This window comes from Drosophila miranda, assembly GCF_003369915.1.
Source record: "Drosophila miranda strain MSH22 chromosome Y unlocalized genomic scaffold, D.miranda_PacBio2.1 Contig_Y1_pilon, whole genome shotgun sequence".
Lineage (NCBI taxonomy): Eukaryota > Metazoa > Arthropoda > Insecta > Diptera > Drosophilidae > Drosophila > Drosophila miranda.
The window spans coordinates 11,991,593-12,017,018 of record NW_022881603.1 but is presented as its reverse complement, the minus strand read 5'-3'; the positions used below and the strand labels follow the sequence as shown (position 1 = coordinate 12,017,018).

Below are 25,426 nucleotides of genomic sequence, written 5' to 3'. Positions count from 1 at the left end.
TCGGGTCTCTCCAGCGTCGTCGGGTTCTCCTCGGGGTGGTCCACTCCGTGGAACGCCTTTAAGTCAGCTAAACTCGCTGTTTTCCTTCGTTTGCCTTGTTGAATCTGTAGTCGAACTACGTTGGGAGATAAGAATCGGGTTACCTTGTACGGCCCGTCGTACTTAGGGGCCAATTTTGACGCGAAACCGTCGGCGGCTTTGGATAAGTGATGCTGCCGAAGGAGGACTAGGGTTCCTAGTTCGGGTCGCCACTCGCGCCGTCGGAGGTCATATGTTCTCTTCTGCTCTTGGGATGCCCGTTGGGTGTTCTCCTGTACGACCTTGAACACTTCCTGCAGTCGTGTCGCCTTCTCGTGGGCCGGCTCTGGTTCATTTCCTAATCCTGGGGTCACTTCGTCGTACAAGTGACGGGTCGTCTCCGTCGAATCTACGTTGCTCTGGGTGTTCTTCGAGGCGGACGGACTGGCCCTGGGTGCGTCCAGCGGTGTCGCAGTCGTCTCCGTCGAATCTTTGTTGATGGTTCTGGCGGAAAGCCTCCTCTTCCCCGTGGGTGCAGCGTAGATGCAGGATCTCCTCTCCGTAAGTGTGGTATCGATGCAGGGTCTTCTCCCCGTAAGCGCAGCGTCGATGCCGGATCTTCCCCGTGTCACTGATAGCGTTGGCGTGGATCCGGGCCGCCACGTGTCTTACTTTTCGTACGCCACTCGAATTTTATCCGCAAACACGTCCGACTCCTACGACTGCTTCCAAACGACTTTCTTTTCCTTCCACGTTTTCCCAGCTCAGAGCCGGCGTCCGCTGGCTCTCCGATCCAGCGTCAGCGTGGGCGGCTAGCGTCGTCATCCTCCGCGGCGGCAGAGGGCCGGCGCCGTCGTTCGGCGTCTACGCTGCGCCGGTGACTTTCGTCTCTCTGTCTCGCTGCTGGCGCGTCGTTACTTCGCTTTAGTTTTCCGCGTCTCTCTTCTGCCGTTGCTGCTGTGGGCTTACTGTTCCAGCGCTTCGTTGCTGCGTCGACGCTGGCGGCTTATCTTTTCGGCGCTTCTCGTCTTCGGCCGTCGCTGAATTGATGCTGTTGGCTACCGTTTCGGCTCTTGGTGTATTTCTCTCTCTCTTTGGCTTCCGCTGCGTTGTTGTTGTCGGGTTTTGTTTCTCGGTGTACTCCTCCCCGTTTTGGTGTCGGTGCCGTTAGGTTTCGGTTCTTGGTGTATTCCTCGCCGTTGCTGTGTCGGTGCCGTTGGATTTCGATTCTTGGTGTATCCCTCTCCCTCTTTGGCTGCTGCTGCGTCGTTGTCGTTGGGTTTCTGCTCTCTCGGTGTATTCACGCCGTTGCTGCGTCGATGCCGTTGGTTTTCGGTCCTCGGTGTATTCCTCTCTCGTTTTGGCTGCTGCTGCGTCGTTGTTGTTGGGCTTTGGTTATGAAAAGCCAGTGGCGTCCGCCGTGATCGCGACTTTCCCCACCCTTTAAAGAAGATAATAAGCTACGTGGGGCTTAGAGACCCCTCGGGCCGTATAATATATACAATTAATGTCATGTAGCCTTCGTGGCCTTCCCCCCTCCCCCTTAACCTAAAACTGAAAAGTCAATGCTTAAAACTAGAAAATAAGGAAAAGTCAAAAATCTTAATTCTAATAAAATAAGGAGGGACCCGTCCAATGGGAAAATGACGGCGAACTGATGGGCGGAAAAAATGTGGGTGGAGCGTACGCTCCCTCACAGTAGTCACGTGTATTTGGTCACATGTATGGTTTGTATTTGTATTTGTATTTCAGAGGTAGGTTTAGATACAGAGTCTTGCAACCGATTCGGCAGTTAACATATCGTATTATTTCGTTTTATGGTGGAGCAATTGGTTACCGGGCGGGCAGGCAGGGCACGTGCCCGCGCCCGCACCCACGCCCGCACCCACGCCCGCACCCACGCCCGCACCCATGCCCGCACTGACAAATCGGCATATCATCCCATCCATGATTGCCAGTTATTTTTCCATTCATTGTTACTACAGCTGGGCCACGCACACGCACACACACACACAATCATTTGGAGATCACAGAGTAAATACGTGTACGTATATATATGGTACGTACGTAAGCTAACTAAATATGAGTAGGAATACAAATGTATTTGGCAAAATGCATGCGTCGTTCCAGCCCCGAGCTGGCATTTGCACCCACAGATACGCAGATCCACGGAACCCAATGGACCCACCAATGGTGGACCCACCACAAAATCAGTGAGTGCGTGCCTCTGGTCCGTGTCGGTGCATATGCGAATTCGAGGGGTCTGTTCTTAAGCAAATGTCCTGTGTGTACGTTAGGTGTGTTAGATGTTCGGGTACATACTCGTACACATGTACATAGTACATAATACATACATACTTTCATTCTGAAAGGCTTTCAGTTCAAAAAAGAATGAAAAAAAAGAAACAAAAACAGAAAGAAAAAAAAATTCCATATACAAAACATGTGCATATCATTAGTGGAAAATAAATAACCAATTCATAATTATTAAAAACTCCTCTTTCGCGTCAAATCAAAGTTAATCAAATGACATCACGACCGCAAATCTTTTCATGCAACCAAATGGGAGTGGAGTGGAGTGGAGTGCATTGCAGTGCTCTTCCGCTTGCTTCTCTGAACGAACCACCCATCGCAACGGTATGTTTGTCAGTAACGCTATTATATCCTACGGTCAGAAATTGGGTAATGTCGGTTAGGTTGATAGGCGCGCAATAGGATAGTTTTCCGTGATCGCCGCAAGACTTTATCTATAGCTTCATTGGGTTCTCGGATTCCCCTCAGTCCCAGACCCAGACCCAGTCACAGTCTCTGGCTCTGGCTCTTTCTCTCTCGCTATCTTTTCTCGTTTTTTCTATAGTGCAGTAGGGTGGACCTTAACAGTGGTGATACTTGATTGGTGAGTGGGTGAACCGACAAACAAACTAACTTGCATAAATATCACGTGATTGACACTAAACAAAACAGAAATGGTACACAGAAATGTTAGTGCATTTGTAGAATGAATACTTAAGACTCGTGGAGAGCCAAATACAGTGCGTTTTAGACGATTATCTGGTAATAATAATATCTTGAAATAAGCCTTCGAATCACCAGAAAGATGATCCTGTTATCTAAGAGAATTAGATGATTATCATATATTAATTGATATGATATGATTTCATGGCGTCTCCCATGTAAAATCGAATTTCCCAGTACCAGTACCGGTACCAGATCATTTTAAGCCGATTTCAAACCAATTTATCACACGGGCTCTGTCCTCTGTCTTTCTCCGTCTCCCTGTCCGGCTGTCTGTATCATTGACTCCAAAGCATGTCCTTCTTTCATAAAAGTACTATGTATCCTATCGTTAAGTCGGAAGAACGTTTGAATTGTTTTCAAGATCCACATATCCAACAAATATTTATTTGTAGTCTGCGCTTAATGCGTTTTTTTTTTTTTTTTTTTTAGCGATAATTTGGAGCTGGCTTGGGTGAGCAAAAACTGTTCTGGACAGAATTGATATGCAGAATGGACTTGGTACAGCACAGAACATAAACACACACACCCAGGATCATAAACATATTTGAATAGTGTATACCCACGGGTGTGTGCGCTGCAGATATGCAATTAAATGATACAAAAATACATGAAACATAAAATGAAAAACAAGGAAAAATTAAACAAACGAAAACAGAGTAAATAAACACGTAAACGAAAAATAATAAATTATGTATTTATAAAAGGAAGGAAATTAAAAACGATAAAAGTAAACAAAAATTTAAATTTTCAGTTTGCATTTGCTTTTCTTCTTATATTCCATTAACTGAAGAAATCAAATTGGCATTTCGAGTGACATATATTTTGGTTTGGGTCGTACTTACCGTTTGCTAAAACGTGAGGAGAGTTTCGAAAAGAAGCTCATACGCCCCGGATGGGCGGAGTCGCCGGAGGGGCCACTTGTGCCCGAGTATTCCAGCGCCGTGTTGTTTCGAGCTCTGGTTTGACCTGTGGATAGCAACGATCATATCGGTTAACAGCGAACATACTTGTGCAGCACACATCACACGGCACACAAACACAATCTACGAGCTTGATAATTCCTTATTCATACTGATGTACATATTGTACATTATAAGACAAGATCGTTACGATGTTTATATGTATGTATGTACATAATAAATATGCCCCATTTGTCGACACAAAGTGCCCTGGGCAACAGTTCTCCCAGTGCACTTTGCACCATGGGATGTCCGCCAGATGGTAGAATGTCAACTATTTCTTTATTTCTTTATTTCTGTTTTGTGTTCAGTGTTTTGTTTTTTTTATACCCGATACTCAAAATGAGTATTGGGGTATATTAGATTTGTGGTAAAAGTGGATGTGTGTAACGTCCAGAAGGAATCGTTTCCGACCCCATAAAGTATATATTCTTGATCAGCATCAATAGCCGAGTCGATTGGGCCCTGTCTGTCTGTCCGTCTGTCCGTCCGTCCGTCTGTCCGTCCCCTTCAGCGCCTAGTGCTCAAAGACTATAAGAGCTAGAGCAACGATGTTTTGTATCCAGACTTCTGTGATATGTCACTGCTACAAAAATATTTCAAAACTTCGCCCCGCCGACTTCCGCCCCCACAAAGGACGAAAATCTGTGGCATCCACATTTTTAAAGATACGATAAAACCAAAAACGCAGAATCGTAGAGGATGACTATATGTTTTAGAATGTAAGATCTCAACCAGATCGTATAATTATTATAGCCAGAATCAAGAAAACAATTTAATTCTTTCTCGCTCTGTTTCTCTCTAACACACAGGTTTCATGGTCGGTTTTGCTAATTGCAAAATATGAGTTCAAGGATCTCAGAACCTATAAGAGCCAGAGCAACCAAATTTGGTATCCACACTCCTGTGATATCGGACCTTGACCGTTTCGTGTCCAAATTTCGCCACACCCCCTTCCGTCCCCGCAAAGGACGAAAATCATCCACAAATCTCAGAGACTATTAAGGCTAGAGTAACCAAATTTGGTATCCGCACTTCTGTTAGATCTCACTATAAAACGTATATCTCCGAATTTAGCCCCACCCCCTTTCGCCCCCACAAAGGACGAAAATCTGTTGCATCCACAATATCCACAATCCGCAGAATCATAAATAACGACCATATCTATCAGATTGCTGAATCTGGACCAGATCAGATAATTTTTATAGCCAAAAGGAACAAATCAATTTGCACTGGCTACGCAGCGCCCGACGTCACGCTCAGACTGATTTTCTGTCTCTCTCGCACGCACTCTTTGTCGTGTCGTTTAATATTAGCGGCGTCTGCCGGAGGAGAGCCATACTGACTAAGTATCGGGTATAACTGTAGAGTTGCAGTGTCCGCAGCAACTCACAACGTTCCCCCTCGTTTTTTAGTGGTTTTTTGGGTTTCGCGATGGCTGAATGTGGACAAACAAATGTCTCTGTTTCTATCTACCGTTGAACATTTTGTGTTGCTATGAATAGTTTTCCATTCGTATTTTCAAACACACAAAGATATGTACAGGGGAGGCGGTATGGGTTAGGCAGTGGTCATTCGGGACAGGTTCCAGTACAGAAGGCATACGTGGTACAAACAAACGTGCATGGAAGAAGGTGTGTGTGCAACAGAACACGCAAATCATAGGCGATGTGGTGCGGTACTATACGGTACGATAACACAAATTAACACTTTAGCTAAATGGATCGATAGTCGATAGGAAACAAGATAATCGACTGAAAACTGAAACAAAAATCGATGCGCGTTTGGGTGTGGATATTGATATGGATATGGATATGGCTGTGGGTGTGGATGTGGATGTGGATGTGCAGTGCGGGATTCAATCGGAATCGGATGCATAATGGGAACAGTTATCGTTTCAGTTATCGATAATCTTACGATTAGTCGATAGATAGCTATGCGGGTTTTAAGTAGCCTAGTTTTCGGTGGCTTGGGTTGGGTTGGGCTTAGTAGTTGTGGATAAAATTAAATTATTATCATTAAAACTAATAAAAATAAGTGAACAGAAAACTCACCAGAGTGAAAGGTTGAACGTGATGGAACATTCCTTGGAAAGTGTCTGCTTGATTTAACAGCCGATGCCATTCTAAGTCGATCGAACAGACTATATATATGTACAAGTACAATACATATGTATGCACACATAGGTATGAATGGAAATCAAATCAGTTTCGAATCGGTTCGTCGGAGTACATTCAAATCCAATGAATCGCATTTCAGGGAACGAATATGTTTTTATCAGTATACAAATGTTGGTTTGGTTTGTTTCATTTTTTTGTTTGTTTTTGTTTTTGTTTTCCATAAAATATTTGTTTGTGTAATCGTTTGTACAAGAACCGTTCGAGGGTGAGTGTTTGAACGTATGGGATGAGTAATGATGGTTGGATGAGTGTTTCGGGTGATGAATAAGGAAGGCGGCGCACATCATCGTCGATTCGGTTCGGTTGGGTTTTTGGAGTTTCGTTCCCATCCAGTGGCGATTGTGTCATCGATTTGACATCATTTATCGATTAATAGGGTTGGATTTGTATTTAATATCGATTCGGTTCAGTTCGATTTGGGTATTTGGCAATGGCGACATGTATGTAGGATGGCGGAACAGCGCGAATCAAGCAGTTTGTTTGGTTTATGTGATAAATAGATGGCGATAACCAAAAGTTGATGGTTTTTGTATTTTTTGTATATATTGTATTATCAATCACGTCGTAGACATAAACAAAATGAAAAGAAAAAATAAAAATAGATCATGTAAATTTTTCAAGAAGATAAGCACTTAAAGATACGATTCTTATCAATTATACTGGATACAAGAAATCCTGAATGAACATGAATATAGTAGTAGTATGCCATAATGCAGTACGTTGGAAAGCTGAGAGAGCAGGTACAATTTATGTACGTACGAGGAGGTGGCAGGGAACCGATTGTTCCAGTTTCTGATCTACATGAAAGCGTTTGATGACTCATGCTTACGAAAATTGAGTGCTTCAGATGAAACAGACAGTACATTCGACAGTATTTATACGGGACTCTCTGCATCCCATCTCTGATATTCGATTATTTCAGCTAACAGTAAGAGTTACAGTTGAAGAAACTACGCATGAAATAGATACATCGAACATTGTAGATCGTACATTGGAGAGCATATAGTTAGTATGATCAGTCAGGTAGACAAGGTTACAACAGCAGCACAATAACAAACTATTTCAAATCGAGTATAAATCTGGGATATAAGCATTTAACAGTAACAGTAAATGAAAACGAAAACACACACACAATAATGGAGAAAATTCAATTTACGGGCGATGGTAGAGTCATTCGAGATAGACTGACGAAGACAGACATGCATGAGGAAACGGAAACAACAGAAATTATGAATTTATAGAAACGTATACGGATATTCGGATATTCCGCTTTTGCTGAGTGTTGATCTGGCTCAGTGTTTGGACACTCCCAATGCGAATACGAAATAAAAAACTATTCACTTGATCTGATCAGTCTCTTAAGGCTCGCAAAACAGATCGATATTCTACTCGGTAGGACCTCCAATTACTGGGCAAGTGTCGGGCAAGTGCAATTCCAATTAAGGTTTATAGAAGTAGTCGTATGTATGCCTTGACATCGCCGCGAATTGAATCTCGTTCAGATGAATGACAAATTATGCGAACATAAATTGGAAAAATAAAGCCAAGTCCTACGCTAGTTGTATACACTTAATAATACATAGCATCTGTATCTGCATATCTTTATATGGAAAGAAGGGTCGCGATCGCTTACTGTACACCCAAACAACTTCAAAAATACAAATGATCATTCGTAGCTATTGAATATTACAATACAATCTACATAGCATATCATCTTATACTCGTGTTCTCTAGGATTACTTGCAGTGTGTATGTGGAGACGCTCACGACCCTTGGTTAAGTGAGGCACAATAAAAAATCTCTTAACGTAAGATTGGATATTCACTCACCAAATTTGTTCGATTTATTTCGATTCGATTCGAATCCAAATTGAATTCAATTCAAACCCAAAATGCATTATTCATTCATTGATGAATTTAGTTGTTGTTGAATTGAATTGTTGAATTTTTGTTTGTTATTGTTCAGGTTTTCAATTTGCACAACGATTACGAACGAAAAGGTAGTAGTAGTAGTAGTAGAGTAATACAATAATTGGGCGAGCGTCGATAGGAAGACGAAGAAGGTTGTTGCAGATTCAGATTCAGATTCGTAGGTGGTTCAGGTGGTTGGTGGTGTTATTTGTAGTTGCGGATATAGAACGCCACAGAGAATGGATGTACATATGTGGTAGTGTAGTAGTTATCAAATTAGACATTTTGTTGGTAAACAGACAATGTTTAAAATTGTAAAAAACATGAAAAGATAAGAGATTTACATTATTCGATAAAAAATACATCTAAAAAAGGATACAAAACGAATAGAGAACCAAACGAGAAAGGGCCAATACTACAATACTAATAATAGGAGAGTCAATCAACAGTAATAATATTCAAACGGAATACTTTGAAATTATATATAGATATACAAACAGATATATATAGTGACATATCCATAATTCCCCACATCCCATACACATTATGTTTATGTACAATTCATCCACCCCATCCACACAAGTAACAGGACCCCACTCAAGAATCAATAACTGTTTCTTCCCATACTCCAAGCTAGGGCCCCCCATAATATAAACAATGGACCACATTGTTTCATCAACATTAGAATCACGCCACTCTCGAGAAATCGATTCTAAAGAATCACGCCACTCATGAGGACCAATCAAAGCTAGACATAAAACCAAGGAGTATCACATTCCTAGCTCCGTCATGTAATGCAACACCGATCGCCAGCAGTGGATGCCTTTCATCAAAGCCGACGCATCCCCAAATATCGATCCAGGCACGTACGCCACCGACACGAAGATGCAGCCGAGGAAAGCAACGCCCGAAGCCAGAGTCGGGAGTTCCAAGAGAAGGGCTCATGGAAACTAGACAGCAGCAGAGAGATCAGTTCCGTTTGAGACAAGCAGACGTAAAGTTAAGTCGGGGAATTCAACCAATCTTGTGACATAAAGAAATTAAGTACTAAAAATAAAATCTTTCTTAAAAACTAAATTTCGAGTTGCGGATATTTAACTGGCGCAGTCGGTAGGATTTCGTTTAAAATTAACTCCTATATTTCGGTAATGGTCAGCTTGTGTAATTTCTAATTACTGTGATCACGTAATCCCGGAATCGTTAATAAAATTGTGAAATCCGCCAAATAACCTATGTGTTACGAGCACATACGATTTGCAAAACTAAAATTAAGTGAACTGAAGTAAGCGTAAGTAAGAAGTAAGGATCCACCAAGAACAGTGAAACACTAAATACAAAATCAAAAAACTTACAAGTGAACCAAAATAAAGTTAAAAACTACTGAAAACAAAACAAAACCCAATCAACACCAACAACATGGCGTTACCACCACTATCATTGAGCGAAATCCACTTGAACCAGGCACTGCTGTCGATCAGACAAATACCTGCCTATGACGGTTCATCTGGACAGCTAAGCTCATTTTTCAAACGAATCGAATATGTATGCGGATCATATCCAACTGAAGATCTTCGCCAACAAAGGATCCTATTTGGAGCGACCGAGATCCAACTGTCAGGAGAGGCACAACGCATATCGCAAATGATACAACCCAACACGTGGCTCGAACTGAAGACGGCGCTGATCAACGAGTTCAAAAATCACACACCATATGAAGAACTCTTACGACAACTATACACCACCAGATTCAACGGCAGTCTTCGTAAGTTTATAGAAGAATTAGAGATAAAAGCATTATTAATAAACAATAAGCTAAACTTAGAAAACATACCAGAAAATAATGTCATTTATAAAAACGCTTTGAACAACACAATTAAAGATGTCATTACTCGAAAACTTCCTGACAGAATGTTCATGACCTTAGCAAGAAAAGATATTACCACATTGTCTAATCTTAAGAAGGCAGCACAAGAAGAAGGATTGTACGAAGCTAGTACAACAGATTCAGGTACAAATAAAGATCAATAGAAATCGTCTCAATCAAATCGAAAGAATGTTGGAAACTATTATCCAAATTATAATACTACTAACTATCACAATCAAACTCAGAGTTCATCTGGAACAGGTCAGACTAATCGAACAAATCAAAATCAAAATTCCCAAAATCCTGGATTATACAATGAGTTCAAAAATTCCTTGAATCAAGGTAGGGCTCAGAATCCATTCAATCAGCAAATATCTCAAAACCAAGCTAGTGGGAGTGGACCCAACCAACCTACTAAAAGAGGGAGGGAGAGCCAGAGTGGCCAAACGAAGATGGACGTAAATTTTCATCAAGCCGCCTCGGAAGAAACCGAGGAGGACCCTATATAAACATTACCATTAATAAAAGAATATTAAGGTGTATCGCTGACTCGGGATCATCGATCAACATCATGAAAGAAAATTATACAGATTCCGAGATAAAAGACGATAACCTTACGGTCCATACCATCAATGGACCTGTCCGTTTAACTAAGAGTATAATGAGGAATGCGAACAAAACATGTCCGTCCGAACAAAAGTTCTACATACATAACTTTTCCGAAAATTATGATATTTTATTAGGAAGAGAATACTTGATGGCAAGTAAAGCCGTCATCGATTACAGAAATGACACTGTAACACTAGGAGCTAGGTCGTACCCAATCATTCAGAGTGGAGAAGCTATTGAAGCCGGCAAGACCGCACAGAAGTGCACTGATCCCTCTACAAAAGAAGAGAAGATCGCACCTAAGTGCCTTGACCCATCTCCAGAGGGATATCAATACTTCGCTTCCGCTCTAGACAGTGAATTAAGGGAATGTAATCAATTAAGATTGGAACACTTAAACGACGAAGAGAGGGAAGAGTTAAAGAAGGTCTTATATGAGTTTAAGGATGTGCAGTACAGAGAAGGTGACAATTTGACTTTCACAAGTACAATCAAGCACGAGATCAAAACTCAACATGAAGACCCGGTCTACAGACGACCATACAAATATGCCCAGATACATGATCAGGAGGTAAACCAGCAAATCAAAGATATGATCAGGCAGGGAATAATTCGAAAGTCGAATTCTCCTTACTGCTCGCCCATATCTATGATTCCGAAGAAGATAGATGCTTCAGGAAAGCAAAAATATCGAATGGTAGTAGACTATAGAAGTCTAAATGAAATAACAGTTAAGGACAAATTACCAACTCCACGAATGGATGAAATCCTAGACAAACTAGGTAAATGTCAGTATTTTACGACAATCGATTTAGCAAAAGGTTTCCATCAAATACCCATGGAACCTAGCTGAATCCCCAAAACTGCGTTCTCCACTAAGCATGGACATTACGAGTTCACTCGTATGCCCTTTGGGCTAACCACTGCCCCAGATGTATGAACAATCTGCTAGAAGAGTTAATCTTCAAAGATTGCTTTGTATACTTAGATGACATCATTATATTTTCCACTTCATTGGAAGAACACTTGTTGTCACTAAGGAGAGTATTTGGAAAGTTGAGAGACGCCAACTTGAAGCTACAAATGGATAAATGTGAATTCATGAAAAAGGAAACTGAATTCCTAGGTCATGTAGTCACTACTGAAGGAATAGTACCAAATCCAGGCAAAATCTCTGCCATTGTCAAATTTCCAATACCAGAAACGACTAAACAAATAAGGTCATTCTTAGGTCTGTGCGGGTTCTACAGGAAATTCATTCCTAATTTTGCAAACATAGCAAAACCCATGACACTCAAACTAAAGAAAGGAGCTGTCATAGACCCCAAGGAAGAAAAGTACGTCGAGGCATTTGAGAGACTAAAAGTACTCATCACCTCAGACCCTATCCTTGCGTTCCCAGACTTTGCCAAAATGTTCACGGTAACAACCGAAGCTAGTAACATAGCATTGGGAGCGGTTTTGTCACAAGAACACAAGCCGATCTGCTACGCTAGCAGAACCCTAAATGAACATGAAATAAACTATTCAGCCATCGAAAAGGAATTATTAGCGATCGTATGGGCAACCAAGTATTTCCGTTCATACCTGTTCGGTAGAACATTCGAGATACAAAGCGATCATAAACCCTTGATTTGGTTGAACAACCTCAAGGAGCCAAATATGAAATTACAAAGGTGGAAAATAAAACTGAATGAGTTTGATTTTAAAATAAAATATCTACCAGGCAAAGAAAATCATGTAAGTGATGCCTTATCAAGGGTAAAGATTAATGAAAATCTCCTTGGAGAAGCTTCCAATAGCGTTGGTGCAACTGTACATAGCGCACAGGAAGACAATCTAAATCACATTGCTATCACGGAAAGACCAATTAACTATTACAATCGGCATACAATTGAGCTAATAAAAGGCAATGAAGATAAGGTAGAAACAATTCGTTATTTTCACAAGCTAATCATCAAGATCACGTATAAGGAAATGACTAACACCTTAGCGAAGGATATAATAAAGGAATATCTATGCACCAAAAAGAGCGCATTATATTTCCATAACGAAATAGATTTTCCTCCATTCCAAAAAGTCTATTTAGAAATCATTAATTCTAACAACATAACCAAAGCTATTAAATCAAGCACGAAACTCCTAGATATTCAGAATTACGCTGAATTTAAAGAAACCATATTAAAGAATCATAAAGGCTTACTCCATCCAGCGATAGAGAAAACCGTCAATTGGTTTAGGGGAAAATACTATTACCCGGATTATCAAAAACTAATCCAAAACATCATAAACGAATGTCCTACTTGTAATATTGCCAAAACAGAGCATAGAAATACGAAGTTGGCATTCGAAACTACACCGGAAATACTGAACATCAGAGAGAAATACGTCATATATTTCTATATGGTTGGTAACCAACAGTTCCTATCATGTATTGACGTATACTCGAAGTTTGCCACTCTTGTAGAAGTAAAAAGTCGTGACTGGTTAGAAGCAAAAAGAGCCATCATGAAAGTTTTTAACGAGATGGGCAAACCAATTGAAATCAAAGCCGATAAAGATTCAGCTTTTATGTGCACAGCATTGCAAGCATGGCTGAATGCGGAAAACGTCAAAATAGAGATCACTTCCAGCAAAAATGGAATATCTGACGTAGAAAGATTTCATAAAACAGTAAATGAAAAATTAAGAATAATATCTAGCGAGGATAACCCAGAAGATAGATTCACGAAGTTTGAATTAATTCTTTATACTTATAATCATAAAACCAAACATAATACCACAAATAGGACACCAGCTGATATATTCATTTATGCAGGCTCACCTGATTATGACACCCAACTAAATAAAGTGAATAAAATCACTCAATTAAATAAAAACCGCATAGAGTATGAAGTAGATACCCGCTATAAACTATCACCTCTAGTTAAGTCTAAGGTAACAAATCCTTTCAAAAGGACGGGCGAAATTAGACAGGTAGACGAAAAACATTATGAAGAAAAGAATAGGGGTAGGAAAATAACTCATTATAAATCAAAATTCAAGAAAAAGAAGAAATCTAATAGAAGCAAATATAATAATTCCAGAGAAACCGAGAAAGTTAATGGAATCGGCGAACTTCAACACAATTAAAATCCTCATCTTCCTCATAATTACCATCGTAATGGCACAGGGCCAAAACATAGAAATAAATCCTATAAAATCCCAAAACGGATATATGATATTCAAAACTGGATCGATTAACATACCTATCAATTACGAATACCATTACCTAACTGTTAATGTAACTAAAACCGAAGAACTATACCAAAATTTATTAATGCAAGCCACTAAATTCCAGGACATAATCCAAATAAAATATCTAGTAGACAAATTGCAAAGAGAAATGAACGGGCTAAAAATAACCAAAAGAAATAAAAGAGGCCTAATCAATATAGTAGGAACAGCCTACAAATATCTCTTTGGAACACTAGATCAGGAAGATAAAGTCGATTTGGAACAAAAAATATAAAATTTAGCCAGCCATAGCATTCAAATGAACGAACTAAATTTGGTAATAGATGCAGTTAATAGCGGAATAAACGTTATAAACAAACTAAATGAAGAAAAAGACAGGAATCAACAAATAGAAATTTTGATATTCAATCTACAACATTTCACAGAATATATCGAAGATATAGAACTAGGTATGCAATTAACTAGGCTCGGTATATTTAATCCAAAATTATTAAAACAAGACTACCTGGAACAAATAAATTCTGAGAAAATACTAAATATAAAAACCTCCACATGGCTAAAATCCGATACCAACGAAATTCTAATAATTTCCAACATTCCCAAAGACATTACAAAAGTACCAATCTATAAAATCGTTACGTATCCAGACGAATTAAATAACATGTTAACAGATATGACATACGACAAGTACTACATAAAAAATGAAGAAGTATTTGTTAAAGAAACTAGATTGAAAACCAATGACAATTGTATAAAAGGAATTTTAATGCAAATTCCCACTAAATGTCCATATTCCAAAACTTTTCAAAGCTTTGAAATAAACTTTATTGAACCCAATATACTAATCACATGGAATCTTCCAAAAACAACGCTAAACCAGAATTGTGTAAACCAAGAAATCATAGCGGAAGGAAATACCATTATAAAAATCTACAACTGTTCAATCCAATTAAATGAATTGTTTATGTCAACAACAACATAACTAAAATAAAACCACTGTCGTATGTCCAAACTAATGAAATAATTATGCAATACACCAAATATAGTAACCTATTACAAATAAGTCTACTAATTTCATTTGTCATAATTATATTAGTACTACTAAGTTATGTAGCTGTTAAATTTAAGAAAACTTCTAAAAGAGTCACGGTTAAATGTATTAACCCTATAATAGAAGCAGAAGAGGAACCAACCTCAGCCACCGCACTTGACACCCCATCACTATACCCGAGGGTAATCGCCTAGGGACAGGGGGAGTGACATATCCATAATTCCCCACATCCCATACACATTATGTTTATGTACAATTCATCCACCCCATCCACACAAGTAACAGGACCCCACTCAAGAATCAATAACTGTTTCTTCCCATACTCCAAGCTAGGGCCGCTCATAATATAAACAATGTTTATAATGTTTCATCAACATTAGAATCACGCCACTCTCGAGAAATCGATTCTTTAGAATCACGCCACTCATGAGGACCAATCAAAGCTAGACATAAAACCAAGGAGTATCACATTCCTAGCTCCGTCATGTAATGCAACACCGATCGCCAGCAGTGGATGCCTTTCATCAAAGCCGACGCATCCCCAAATATCGATCCAGGCACGTACGCCACCGACACGAAGATGCAGCCGAGGAAAGCAACGCCCGAAGCCAGAGTCGGGAGTTCCAAGAGAGGGGCTCATGGAAACTAGACAGCAGCAGAGAGATCAGTTCCGTTTGAGACAAGCAGACGTAAAGTTAAGTCGGGGAATTCAACCAATCTTGTGACATAAAGAAATTAAGTACTAAAAATAAAATCTTTTTTAAAAACTAAATTTCGAGTTGCGGATATTTAACTATATATATATATATATATATATATATATATATATATATATATATGGAGGCTAGAGCCACATGATCAAAGACCCCAGGGCGCGCTTAAACAAAAATAGGTTAAACCACACTGTAGGTAGGTATCGTTCCAATCCTAGTCTGAAATATCTATAAGGAACCATGTGACAGACCATGTGTACTAATTGCGACAGCCGAGTCTCAGACAACACGCACAGCACAAATTATTTAATTCAATTTTGATTTTCGGTTTAAATATTGAGTGGTGAGAATTATTGTCAGCCTCTGGGATCCGGTTCGCTCTAATTGACTTGCTAATGGGTATTAATTTGCCGACAGAGGAAAAGGGAAATGATGAAAGTCACATCTAAATCAGACTAAATTATTGATTATGATGGGTGGGCAGCAGTCCAATAACAAAGGGTAAAGCAACAATTATCAGCGAAGCTCGTCATGCACACGACATGTAATGTAGGTTGTTTGTTCAGGTGTACATGTCGAGTTCAGCAACAATGTGCCGCATCATGTGGGAGCGGTTACGAGCAAGAACAAGCCTACCGCTGTTTTATAGAAAAACGATTGCCTATCAATCGATCTGTCTATCAACCCGCTAAGGTACTTTAACTCTGGGTATCTGGGTGGATTTTCTATTAATTTTCTAATTATTGTGGAATAATTGGATTACATCGGCTGTACATATGTATGGATGTAGATGAAGGTGTATGTGGGTGCTTTCGGTATAGTTTTAATATACTGAAAACTACATCTATAGAGCGCTTCGCGACTGATATGGAAACTATGATATATGGAGATGAGACGTCGAAATGAATGTCCAAATGCACAATAATTCTCCCAAAGAAATCAAATGGCAGCCAATCTTTGAAATGATAAGAAGTAATTAAGTTTCAAATAATCCGATAATCAAAGTAACAAAATGTTGTATACAGTTTTTGCGGTTTTTTGTTTGTTAATTAGACAAGTGTATACCTCGTTCCGAGCGGGTCATTCGAGACTGAGACGCATCCGTCTGTGGACGGGCGAGGGCTCGATACAGACGCGCTTTTTGTATGACCTTTTCCAGCGGGAGCTGCCGATCCGCTGCTGGTTACGTGCATAGTGGTGGTAGAATCGTAATCGTAAATAGGTTGTAGGTATCGGTATGTACTGCTTGGGGTTTTGATTTGGTATTCTTACGATGGGTTAGGGTTTTTCGATTTTCGGTTTAAATGGAACCAAATGAAACGAACGGGAAATCAAAATTAAAACGGAATAGCTTTTGAAGTGTGCTATCTGCACGGCAACTAAAGAGAACAGAACTGAACTGTGCGTGACGGTATACAATTTCTATTGAGTTTTTTGTTTTTGTTTTTTTTTTTTTTTGTGGAGTCGCCAATTCTACGCCACTGTATGACCTCCTCTACGGCTCTGCACTCCTCTGGCCAATTCAGACTAAATGCTTTCTAGGCCGAGACGTTCCGTGAACGGAAACCGTGCACTAACCACGATCTAACGACGAACTGAACAACTAAATGTGCCTGCCAAAACGAGGGTATATATATATATATATATGACAATGCAAACAATAACCGGGATCCGAAACAGCAGTAAGGAAAACTAATGCAGCATAAGAAAACTAGACACTACTGCCGCCCAGGGCAACGGGCAACGGGTGGTATAGTTGGCAAGTTCCGGTCTCACGTACTTTGTCTCTGCAGGGATAACGTTAGTCTTCTCCGTCGACGAGGTCTTCTCGTAGAGCGTGGTGGAGCGGCGTGGAATGATGCCAATGGTGCCGCTTACCGTGCGATTGCCGTTCGTCGGATCATACTTCGTTGCCGTACGCGGCTTGGCGGGACTGTTCAGAGCTGCAAGCAGATCAAAGATGGATAGTTAGATGGATTATGCTTTAGGCATAATAATCCTCATACTTGTGTCTGTCGTGGTGAGCATCTTTTGTGTGGCCGAAGCTGGTCTCTGGCTCTGTGCTGCCAAGCGCGCCGTGTTCTCCTTAATCGTGGCCGAGTCGATGGTATTCTGGCGCTTGAAATTGCTGCCACTGCAATGGGAAATGATAAAATTTCAAGCAATTGGCGAGGCCATCATTTGCATATGCCACTTACACTGATGCTCGATCCGCCGCTGTTCCTGCAGCGTTGTAGTTGTTGCTTGGGTTGACCGCACCCACAGCCCCCGCCGCGTCCGCCACAGTTACGGCTGCATTTGCCGGTCCGGTGCCTGCGATGAGAAAGATCGGATGTTCTGATTAGCATGGGTCGCTTTATATACGATAAATGGTTAGTCCCTTTACGGGACTTACGCAATGTTTCCGCACCAGACGAGGCCCGACGACTAGGCTTACTGCTAGACGCTGATATGCTCCTGTGGACCCCTCTATGTGTTGGACTCTGCACGCCCGCGCTGCCCGCGTTGCCGCCCGCATCATTGCCAGAGATGTTGCGCAGTGAGAGTGAGGAGCCCGACCGCGATCCGTCACTTTCCGGCTGCATTGGGGGCCATTGGGAGACAAGGAATGAGAAAGAATGAGGCGAGATGAAAAGGCAAGGGAATGCCGCCACACTTACGTCTGTGCTCTTGCGTCCCAGCAGCAAATACGTTGCAAAAACATCATCGTAGCGCACCTGCGAGAGCGAGTTTTCGATCTCTAGTCGGTTGTAGCCCATCGCGACAAGAGCTTCTGTGCATCGCGCGAAAGGACAAACAGGAGAAGGTGTGAGTAGGGTTTGATGATCAGTGGATTATTGTGGAATAATGAAGTACATTCAGATATCGCATGCAAAATATCATTACGTTTACATTATATTTGGGGGCTAGGAGCTCCCATACCACAGCCACGATCTGATCTGAACTCTCATGCCGAGAGTGGAGAGCATTTGGGAAGCGTGTAGCATGGGGCGCACCAGCCATAGATTGTATGTATGTAAGTGTAGCCATGCAGCGAGCAAAACAAACGGTATTTAGCTATGGATCATCACCAGATCAGATTGATATTCGGCTTGCAGCAGACCCCAAACCGGACTCAATATTCAGAGCTTTGCACTTGGTGTGGAACGCCTCGACTCGCATTGAAAGAAGACCACGTCAGTTCTCACTTCTCGGATAAATCAATTTATTTCCCATATTTATACACCGAAAAACATTTACTACAGATTGTACAGAAGATGCGTTAAAAGAAAACGAAAAACGAGGGGGAACGTTGAGAGTTGCTGCGGACACCGCAACTCTACTGTTATACCCGATACTAAGTCAGTATGGCTCTCCTCCGGCAGACGCCGCTAATATTAAACGACACGACAAAGAGTGCGTGCGAGAGAGACAGAAAATCAGTCTGAGCGTGACGTCGGGCGCTGCGTAGCCACTGCAAATTGATTTGTTCCTATTGGCTATAAAAATGATCTGATCTGATCCAGATTCAGCAATCTGATAGATATGGTCATTATCTATGATTCTGCGTTTTTAGTTATGCCTATGCTACGTGTGTGTTAGAGAGAGACAGGGCGAGAAAAAATGAAATTGTTTTCTTGATGCTGGCTATAATAATAATACGATCCACTTCAGATTCTGCAGTCTTAAAGATATGGTCATTCTCTACAACTCTACGGTTTTGGTTTTCTCATATCTTTAAAATTGTGGATGCCACAGATTTTCGTCCTTTGTGGGGGCGGAAGTGGGCGGGGCGAAGTTTTGAAATATTTTTGTAGCAGTGACATATCACAGAAGTCTAAAACATCGTTGCTCTAGCTCTTATAGTCTTTGAGCACTAGGCGCTGAAGGGGACGGACAGACGGACAGACGGACAGACAGACAGACAGACAGGGCCCAATCGACTCGGCTATTCATGCTGATCAAGAATATATATACTTTATGGGGTCGGAAACGATTCCTTCTGGACGTTACACATATCCACTTTTACCACAAATCTAATATACCCCAATACTCATTTTGAGTATCGGGTATAAAAACCAAAGAAAAGGATAAAACCAATTTCGTGTCAACATTCAACACTTTCCGTTCTCTTGAGCTCGTTTGGCATTCGCCTCCTCCCGGTCGGTCTGTTGGAGCAGAGGCAGAGGCAAGAACAAGTGGGAAATAGAACAGAGATGAATTGGGATTAATGCGTGGGGCTGTCTGCTGTGGCGTAGATAGCCACGCTATGTGTTTCTCCAAACAAGATTGCATACATTTTGGGGGTGGTTTCCGTTCGTCGATCACAAAATTCACCATCAACATCAAGTTGTAGGCACTACGGCGAATCGAGAGCGAACCTTTGACACCGGTTTGTGGTCCCGCAGCTTTGTGAGTGAGAATTTACAAAACGAAAATCAAGATCGAGGAGGCGTCACTTGGCATCCTCCCATCGCTTGGCCAGAGCCAACACTCCTCAGGGGCTCTGGTGCCGCAATGGGGGGATTCACATCCGTGAATCGATTACAAACTACCAAATTATAAAACCGAAACACAACAACAGTTGGGTAAAGATATTAGTAATGTTACATTGCAGATACATTGATAAGAGAACTGATAGTATAACAGAAGATAAATTGGCAGGCAAAAGGCAAAACTCGACTCCACATATACAAAAATCGTTAATAGTATTAGTAATGAATTTCGTATACAGTACCCGTCTTACCTATCCTCTTGGGATCGGCTAAATCGGCTTTCGGCTCAATATACGGTTTGAGCTCGTCGTCCTCAAACCCCATATTCATCCACTTGTCGCCCATGATTGTCTCCAGACTAGCACGCTTTGCGGGGTTCAGTACTAAAAATTTGCGTAGCAAATTCTCACAATCCGTCGACATATAGAAGGGGATTCTGCAAAGATCCAAGCATAGCTATATAAAAACTGATACACCTAAATTTCGTATCCCATCAAGTACCTATATTTGCCTCTGAGTACACGCTCGCGCAGCTCCCTTAATGTAGAGCCGTCGAAGGGGAGGGAACCGCTCACCAACGTATACAAGATGACGCCCAGCGACCACACGTCCACCTCGGGGCCATCGTACTTCTTGCCCTGGAATAGCTCTGGGGCCGCATACGGTGGACTGCCGCAGAACGTGTCCAGTTTTGAGCCGGGCGTGAACTCGTTAGAGAACCCAAAGTCAGCTATCTTTATGTTCAACTCGCTGTCCAGCAAGAGGTTCTCTGCTTTTAAGTCCCTGTTAAATATGAGAATGTTGCATACAATACAATTCAAATGCATTCTAATGGCCCCGATGACGCATACCTGTGTATAATTCTCTTTTGATGACAGTACTGCACAGCTGAGACGATTTGCCGAAACTTAACGCGCGCCTCCTTCTCCTTCATGCGTCCGTGTAGTACCAGATAGTCAAACACCTCGCCCCCCGACGCGTACTCCATGATCAGATACAGGGTCTTCTCCGTTTCGATCACTTGAAACAGTTTAACAATGTTGGGGTGGTCGAGCATCTTCATTATCCTAACCTGTGTGCCAGAGAAATCAATTAGCCCCTTGATTGAGGACGTTACATCAAGGACAACAAACCTCTCTGAAGAGTTTCTGAAGTGACCCAGGATTGAGTTGAGTCTTGTCAATTATCTTAATGGCCACCTCCTTGCCGGTGGGCAAATGCTTGGCCAGCTTCACCTTGGCAAAGTTGCCCTTGCCGATCGTCTTGATCAGTTTGTATTTGCCGATGTGCTCCTCGGTGGCGCGCCATCGCATCGGAGCACTGCTCCGCATCTGCATGTTCGGGGAACCCTGGAAGAGTAAGGCAGGGATGGATTAGTTCAACTCTCTCTCTCTCTCTTTCTCTATACGGGGGAGAAATATTTAAAGATCTGTTACCCCCGCTAGCGTCTCAGTGAATGAGGCTTGGGTTGGTACGAAGGAAGGGGCTTGCAAGATGGCTTCAGTGGTTTCGGGTGGTCGGTCGGGAGGCTTGGCTTATAGAGAGAGGGTTTTACCTGTGCAACATGGTTGCTGTACACGTTGCTGCGGTTCACCACCGCATTAGGTGCCGGAGGAGTTGTGCGATGGTGTCCCACAGCTGGGGCAGTCGCCACAGATGCAGACCACGAGCTTGAGCCAGACGTGGAGCGCGGATCCACGCTTGATCGGCCCGTGTGAGAGCTGGTTACAGCTTCGGTTCGGATCGAGTTGTACGGCGGAATCGGCGCAACAATGGGCCGTTCCGAGCGCCGCTTGGAGCTGGAACTGGCACTGCTCCCAGACCCAGCAGCCCCGCCTGATGCCGCATGACGATGCGACTTTTGTGCCAGGAGCGCTTCGAACTGGCGCAAGTTCTCCTCCCGCCGCTTGGACGACGATATCGTGGTGGCAGTCAGCTTGGACGAAGTGATACCATCCACAACGCTGTTGCTGCTGCCTCCACGACTTGTCGTGGTCCTAACGGCCGGCGTGGGTGCCGTCCCAGCTGGTCTCCAGGCCGGAGCCGGTTGCTTTGCGTCCGGGTGCTGGTGCTTCTGTTTGAGCGTGGCTCGCATTGCCAGCACTGTGTCCGTGTTCTTGGTGTCCGAAGCAGTGCGCGCCAGCTTATTCTTGACGGCACCCGCGCCGCCAGAGGCGACCGCCGTGTTCTTAGAATAGGCTCCAATGGAGTTTCGGCCGTCGCTGCCCCGCTGAAACTCGGAGAGCATCAGCTCATTGCTGTCATCAAGCTCGGCACGCCGTCCACCAAGGTACTGGAAGATGTTCTCCGAGGACATTTCACTAATGCCCGGCCGTAGGAGGTTCTCGGTCTCGCCGTACCGCTTGCTCTGCTTGAGCATGATCTCCATCTTCATCACGTCCATCGAGGACTGCGAGTGCTGCTGGTGCTGCTGCTGCCTGAAGCTCTCCTCGACGTTGTGGATGTGCTTCTCTATGGAGCCCAGGGCGAAGGTAACTCCCACGTCGTCCTCGGCAGTCATCAGTGTGCGCGGCGGCTTCTGTCGCTCCTTGGGCTGTGGGTGTAGGGTCGGCATGGCAGAGACGGCCACACGTGGCAGAGGCAGCTTCGCCTCACGGCGCCGCAGCTCAACCGAACCCCCGTTCCCGTTGTTGTCGTCGTGCAGCACCTGGGCGCTGCCATCGAGATCGGGTTCGAGATCCTTGTGGCTGGGACCAGCGGTAGTCCTCAGCGAGCTGGCAAGTAGTGTTCTCTCGCGTTCCGGCAAGATTTCGTTGCTTTGGTTGTTGTTATTATTGTTGTTGGAGGTGGTGGTGCTATCAGGGAGGGGTACGGTCAACTTGGGCGGCGCCGGTGCCGCCCCCTTGCGTGCTGCATAGAGGCGGACACTCTTCCGGGTGTTATCGCCGCGGTTTAGGTCAGGTGTTTCCATTATGCTTTTGCCGCTGGTGCTGCTGTTTTTCTATTCTCCAAAGGTAGCTCCACTTGTAGCTTTACCTGCTGCTTAGCTGCTTTATGTTTTTGTCGTCTTTTATGCAAGTGTGCGGTGCACTCCACACATGTATGTAAGTACTTGTCGGAGAGATCGCGACTTTTTCTCTTTTGTAGCTATTGTTCTTTAACGTCGGCTGGCCACACTTGCTTTTGTTACACTGAAAGTTTAGATGGTTTTTGGGGGTGGGGTTGGGTGAGATTATATTCTTTGCTTTCGGCACGCTGCTGCACCTGTGTGGCTGTCTTCTTTGTTTGGATGTGTGTGTGGCTGACATTTTAAAGAGTTTATCGCTTGAGAACATTGGCTTCTTTACAGTTGCTTTCTAAATGCTGATCGGCAAATGGGAAGAAATTTAGAGTCGTCTTTGTTTGTTTTGTCGCCTGGCCACACACACACACACACACACATACACACACACACACCCGTGTGGTGAGCGGGCAGTAGAATACCACCACAGCATGTCACAGCTTGTCGTATGAGGCGACTAAGAAGACACGGGGATGTTCTGCTCCCTCTAAAGAGCACTAAAGCAACTCGTAACCGCCGGCACATGCCAGGTATCCCCCGGATAGGTATAACACACTTGTGAAGCACCTAGCTAATACGAGAAGGCGACTAAGACGGAGACCAGTAAAGTCTTAGGATAGGAACTGGACCCCCCTTTTTTGGATTGATGACCCCAGGGCTGACGGAAGCCAGCATTCTAGCACTTTAGTACGCGGAATGAAACCCCGCCGAAATGGCTGCTAGGTTAATGCTGCTTCTGCCCCCGTCCCGTGAAAAATTGGCAAATCTCTAAGCACGCTCTTTGTTCCGTAGCCATTAAATTGGACGTACAGGCTCAGTTGAGTCACTCCTGACTAGCGCGGATCCGGCTCTGAACTCCCGACCCCATAAGGGCGGGAGTCAACCCTCGCATGGCCTCCCTGCTTGCATAGACAACCATGGGATCATAACGCGACTGTACAACAGACAAGGACAACGGCTTACGAGTTGGGACCCAACAAAATGAGTAAAAGTATCACACCCATAACGACGAACGACTCAGAAGGCTTCAATAAAAGCAAAAAAATGGCGAGAACGCCAACTGGTGAGCGGACCGACGCCCCGCTGCCGGCCCTCCCTGGCCCGGAGCAGCACCAAAAAGCTCAGGGCAGCACAGCGCTGCGCGATCTAGGACGAGAGATCACGCAGCTAGTGGAGATGCTCGAGGATGGCAAGAGGCGATCCATACACCAACCCATGCGGGACTCGATCGAGAGCATAAGGGTGCTGTATGAGCTGGTTGCTATCCAGTAGCACGACGAAGGAGCTAAGGCGGTGATCAGGACCCACCAGTCCTCTCAGACGTCACCAACAGTGGAACCACAGTGCATGCTCTGCAAGGGAACGAGCGCAGACTGTAAGCACGTGGCCGGCAGCGGTAGATGCCCCCAGTTTAGGAACGCCCTGACTAAAAGATCAGCATGAGGTGTACTCAGCTGAACTTAAACCATTGCGAAGCTGCTCAGTCTCTCCTGAGACAAGCAGTCAGGGAGAGGAAGACCGAAGTCGTGCTCATCTGCGAGCCATTCAGGGCGATACCAGGAAGCGGTTGGACCAGCAGCAGTTGCGGCAAGGCGGCCATCTGGGCCGTACAAATCCACCCCCAGGAGATATGCGCAGCCAACGAAGGATTTGTTAGAGCGAGGCTTAGAGAGGTAACCTTCTATAGCTGCTATGCCCCGCCGAGCTGGGACCTAGCGCGCTTCCAAAGTATGCTAGCGCATATAGCGGAAGACGCGCGCGGAAGAGCCCCCGTAATAATAGCGGGAGACTTTAATGCGTGGTCCGTAGAGTGGGGCAGTAAGGAAACCAACGCCAGAGGCACGTGTCTGCTCGAGGAATTTGCGTCCTTGGACGTAATACTCGCAAACGATGGCAGGAAGCTAACCTACTTCAAGGCGGGTCGAGGGTCCATTATCGACCTAACCTTCATGAGCGTCTCACTCCATAGGGGATCTACGTGGAGAGTAAGCGAGGAGTTTACGTTCAGCGACCACCAGGCGATCCACTTCGAATGCGGAGCAGCAACGAAAAGACAGCTAGCCAAAATTACCGGACCTAAATGGAAGGGCGACCACCTGGATGTGGAAACCTTCACGGAATATCTGCGCAACGCCAGCTGGAGCCCTGCGCGAGAAACGGCAGAGGGCCTGGCTCAGAAACTGGCGAAGCTCATGGAGGAGGTATGTGATGTGGCAATGCCAAGAAGGAAGCCTTGCAAAAGAGGAGCGCCCTGCTACTGGTGGAATGCGGAGGTTAACCAGCTAAGGAAAGCCTGCCTACGAGCAAGACGGTGCTACCAGAGAGCACGAGGGCGGCCTGCGTTATCAACCAGGGGAGAGGAACTCCGAT

The 25,426-nt window shown here is 43.7% G+C and overlaps 1 protein-coding gene across 17 annotated transcripts in view; it reads right to left on the bottom strand.

The window, feature by feature from the left end:
• The window catches only part of LOC108158650 (MAP/microtubule affinity-regulating kinase 3), an 83,952-nt gene that overhangs the window by 8,887 nt on the left and 49,639 nt on the right, over nucleotides 1–25,426 (bottom strand). For 3 of the 17 annotated variants that reach the window (XM_033394519.1, XM_033394530.1, XM_033394518.1), the window contains exons 2-14: nucleotides 21,590–23,186; nucleotides 21,168–21,383; nucleotides 20,886–21,106; nucleotides 20,536–20,817; nucleotides 20,277–20,470; nucleotides 18,220–18,332; nucleotides 17,955–18,138; nucleotides 17,758–17,872; nucleotides 17,566–17,693; nucleotides 17,340–17,502; nucleotides 16,625–16,738; nucleotides 6,050–6,120; nucleotides 3,879–4,002 (exon numbers count right to left, since the gene is read on the bottom strand). In XM_033394519.1, coding sequence (XP_033250410.1) covers nucleotides 3,879–4,002; nucleotides 6,050–6,120; nucleotides 16,625–16,738; nucleotides 17,340–17,502; nucleotides 17,566–17,693; nucleotides 17,758–17,872; nucleotides 17,955–18,138; nucleotides 18,220–18,332; nucleotides 20,277–20,470; nucleotides 20,536–20,817; nucleotides 20,886–21,106; nucleotides 21,168–21,383; nucleotides 21,590–22,966 — 3,302 coding nt within the window. In that variant the 5' untranslated portion in view covers nucleotides 22,967–23,186. Of the gene's footprint in view, nucleotides 1–3,878; nucleotides 4,003–6,049; nucleotides 6,139–16,624; nucleotides 16,739–17,339; nucleotides 17,503–17,565; nucleotides 17,694–17,757; nucleotides 17,873–17,954; nucleotides 18,139–18,219; nucleotides 18,333–20,276; nucleotides 20,471–20,535; nucleotides 20,818–20,885; nucleotides 21,107–21,167; nucleotides 21,384–21,589; nucleotides 23,187–25,426 lie in introns of all 17 variants that reach the window. The other 14 variants (XM_033394531.1, XM_033394527.1, XM_033394522.1 and 11 more) reach the window with 13 other exon arrangements.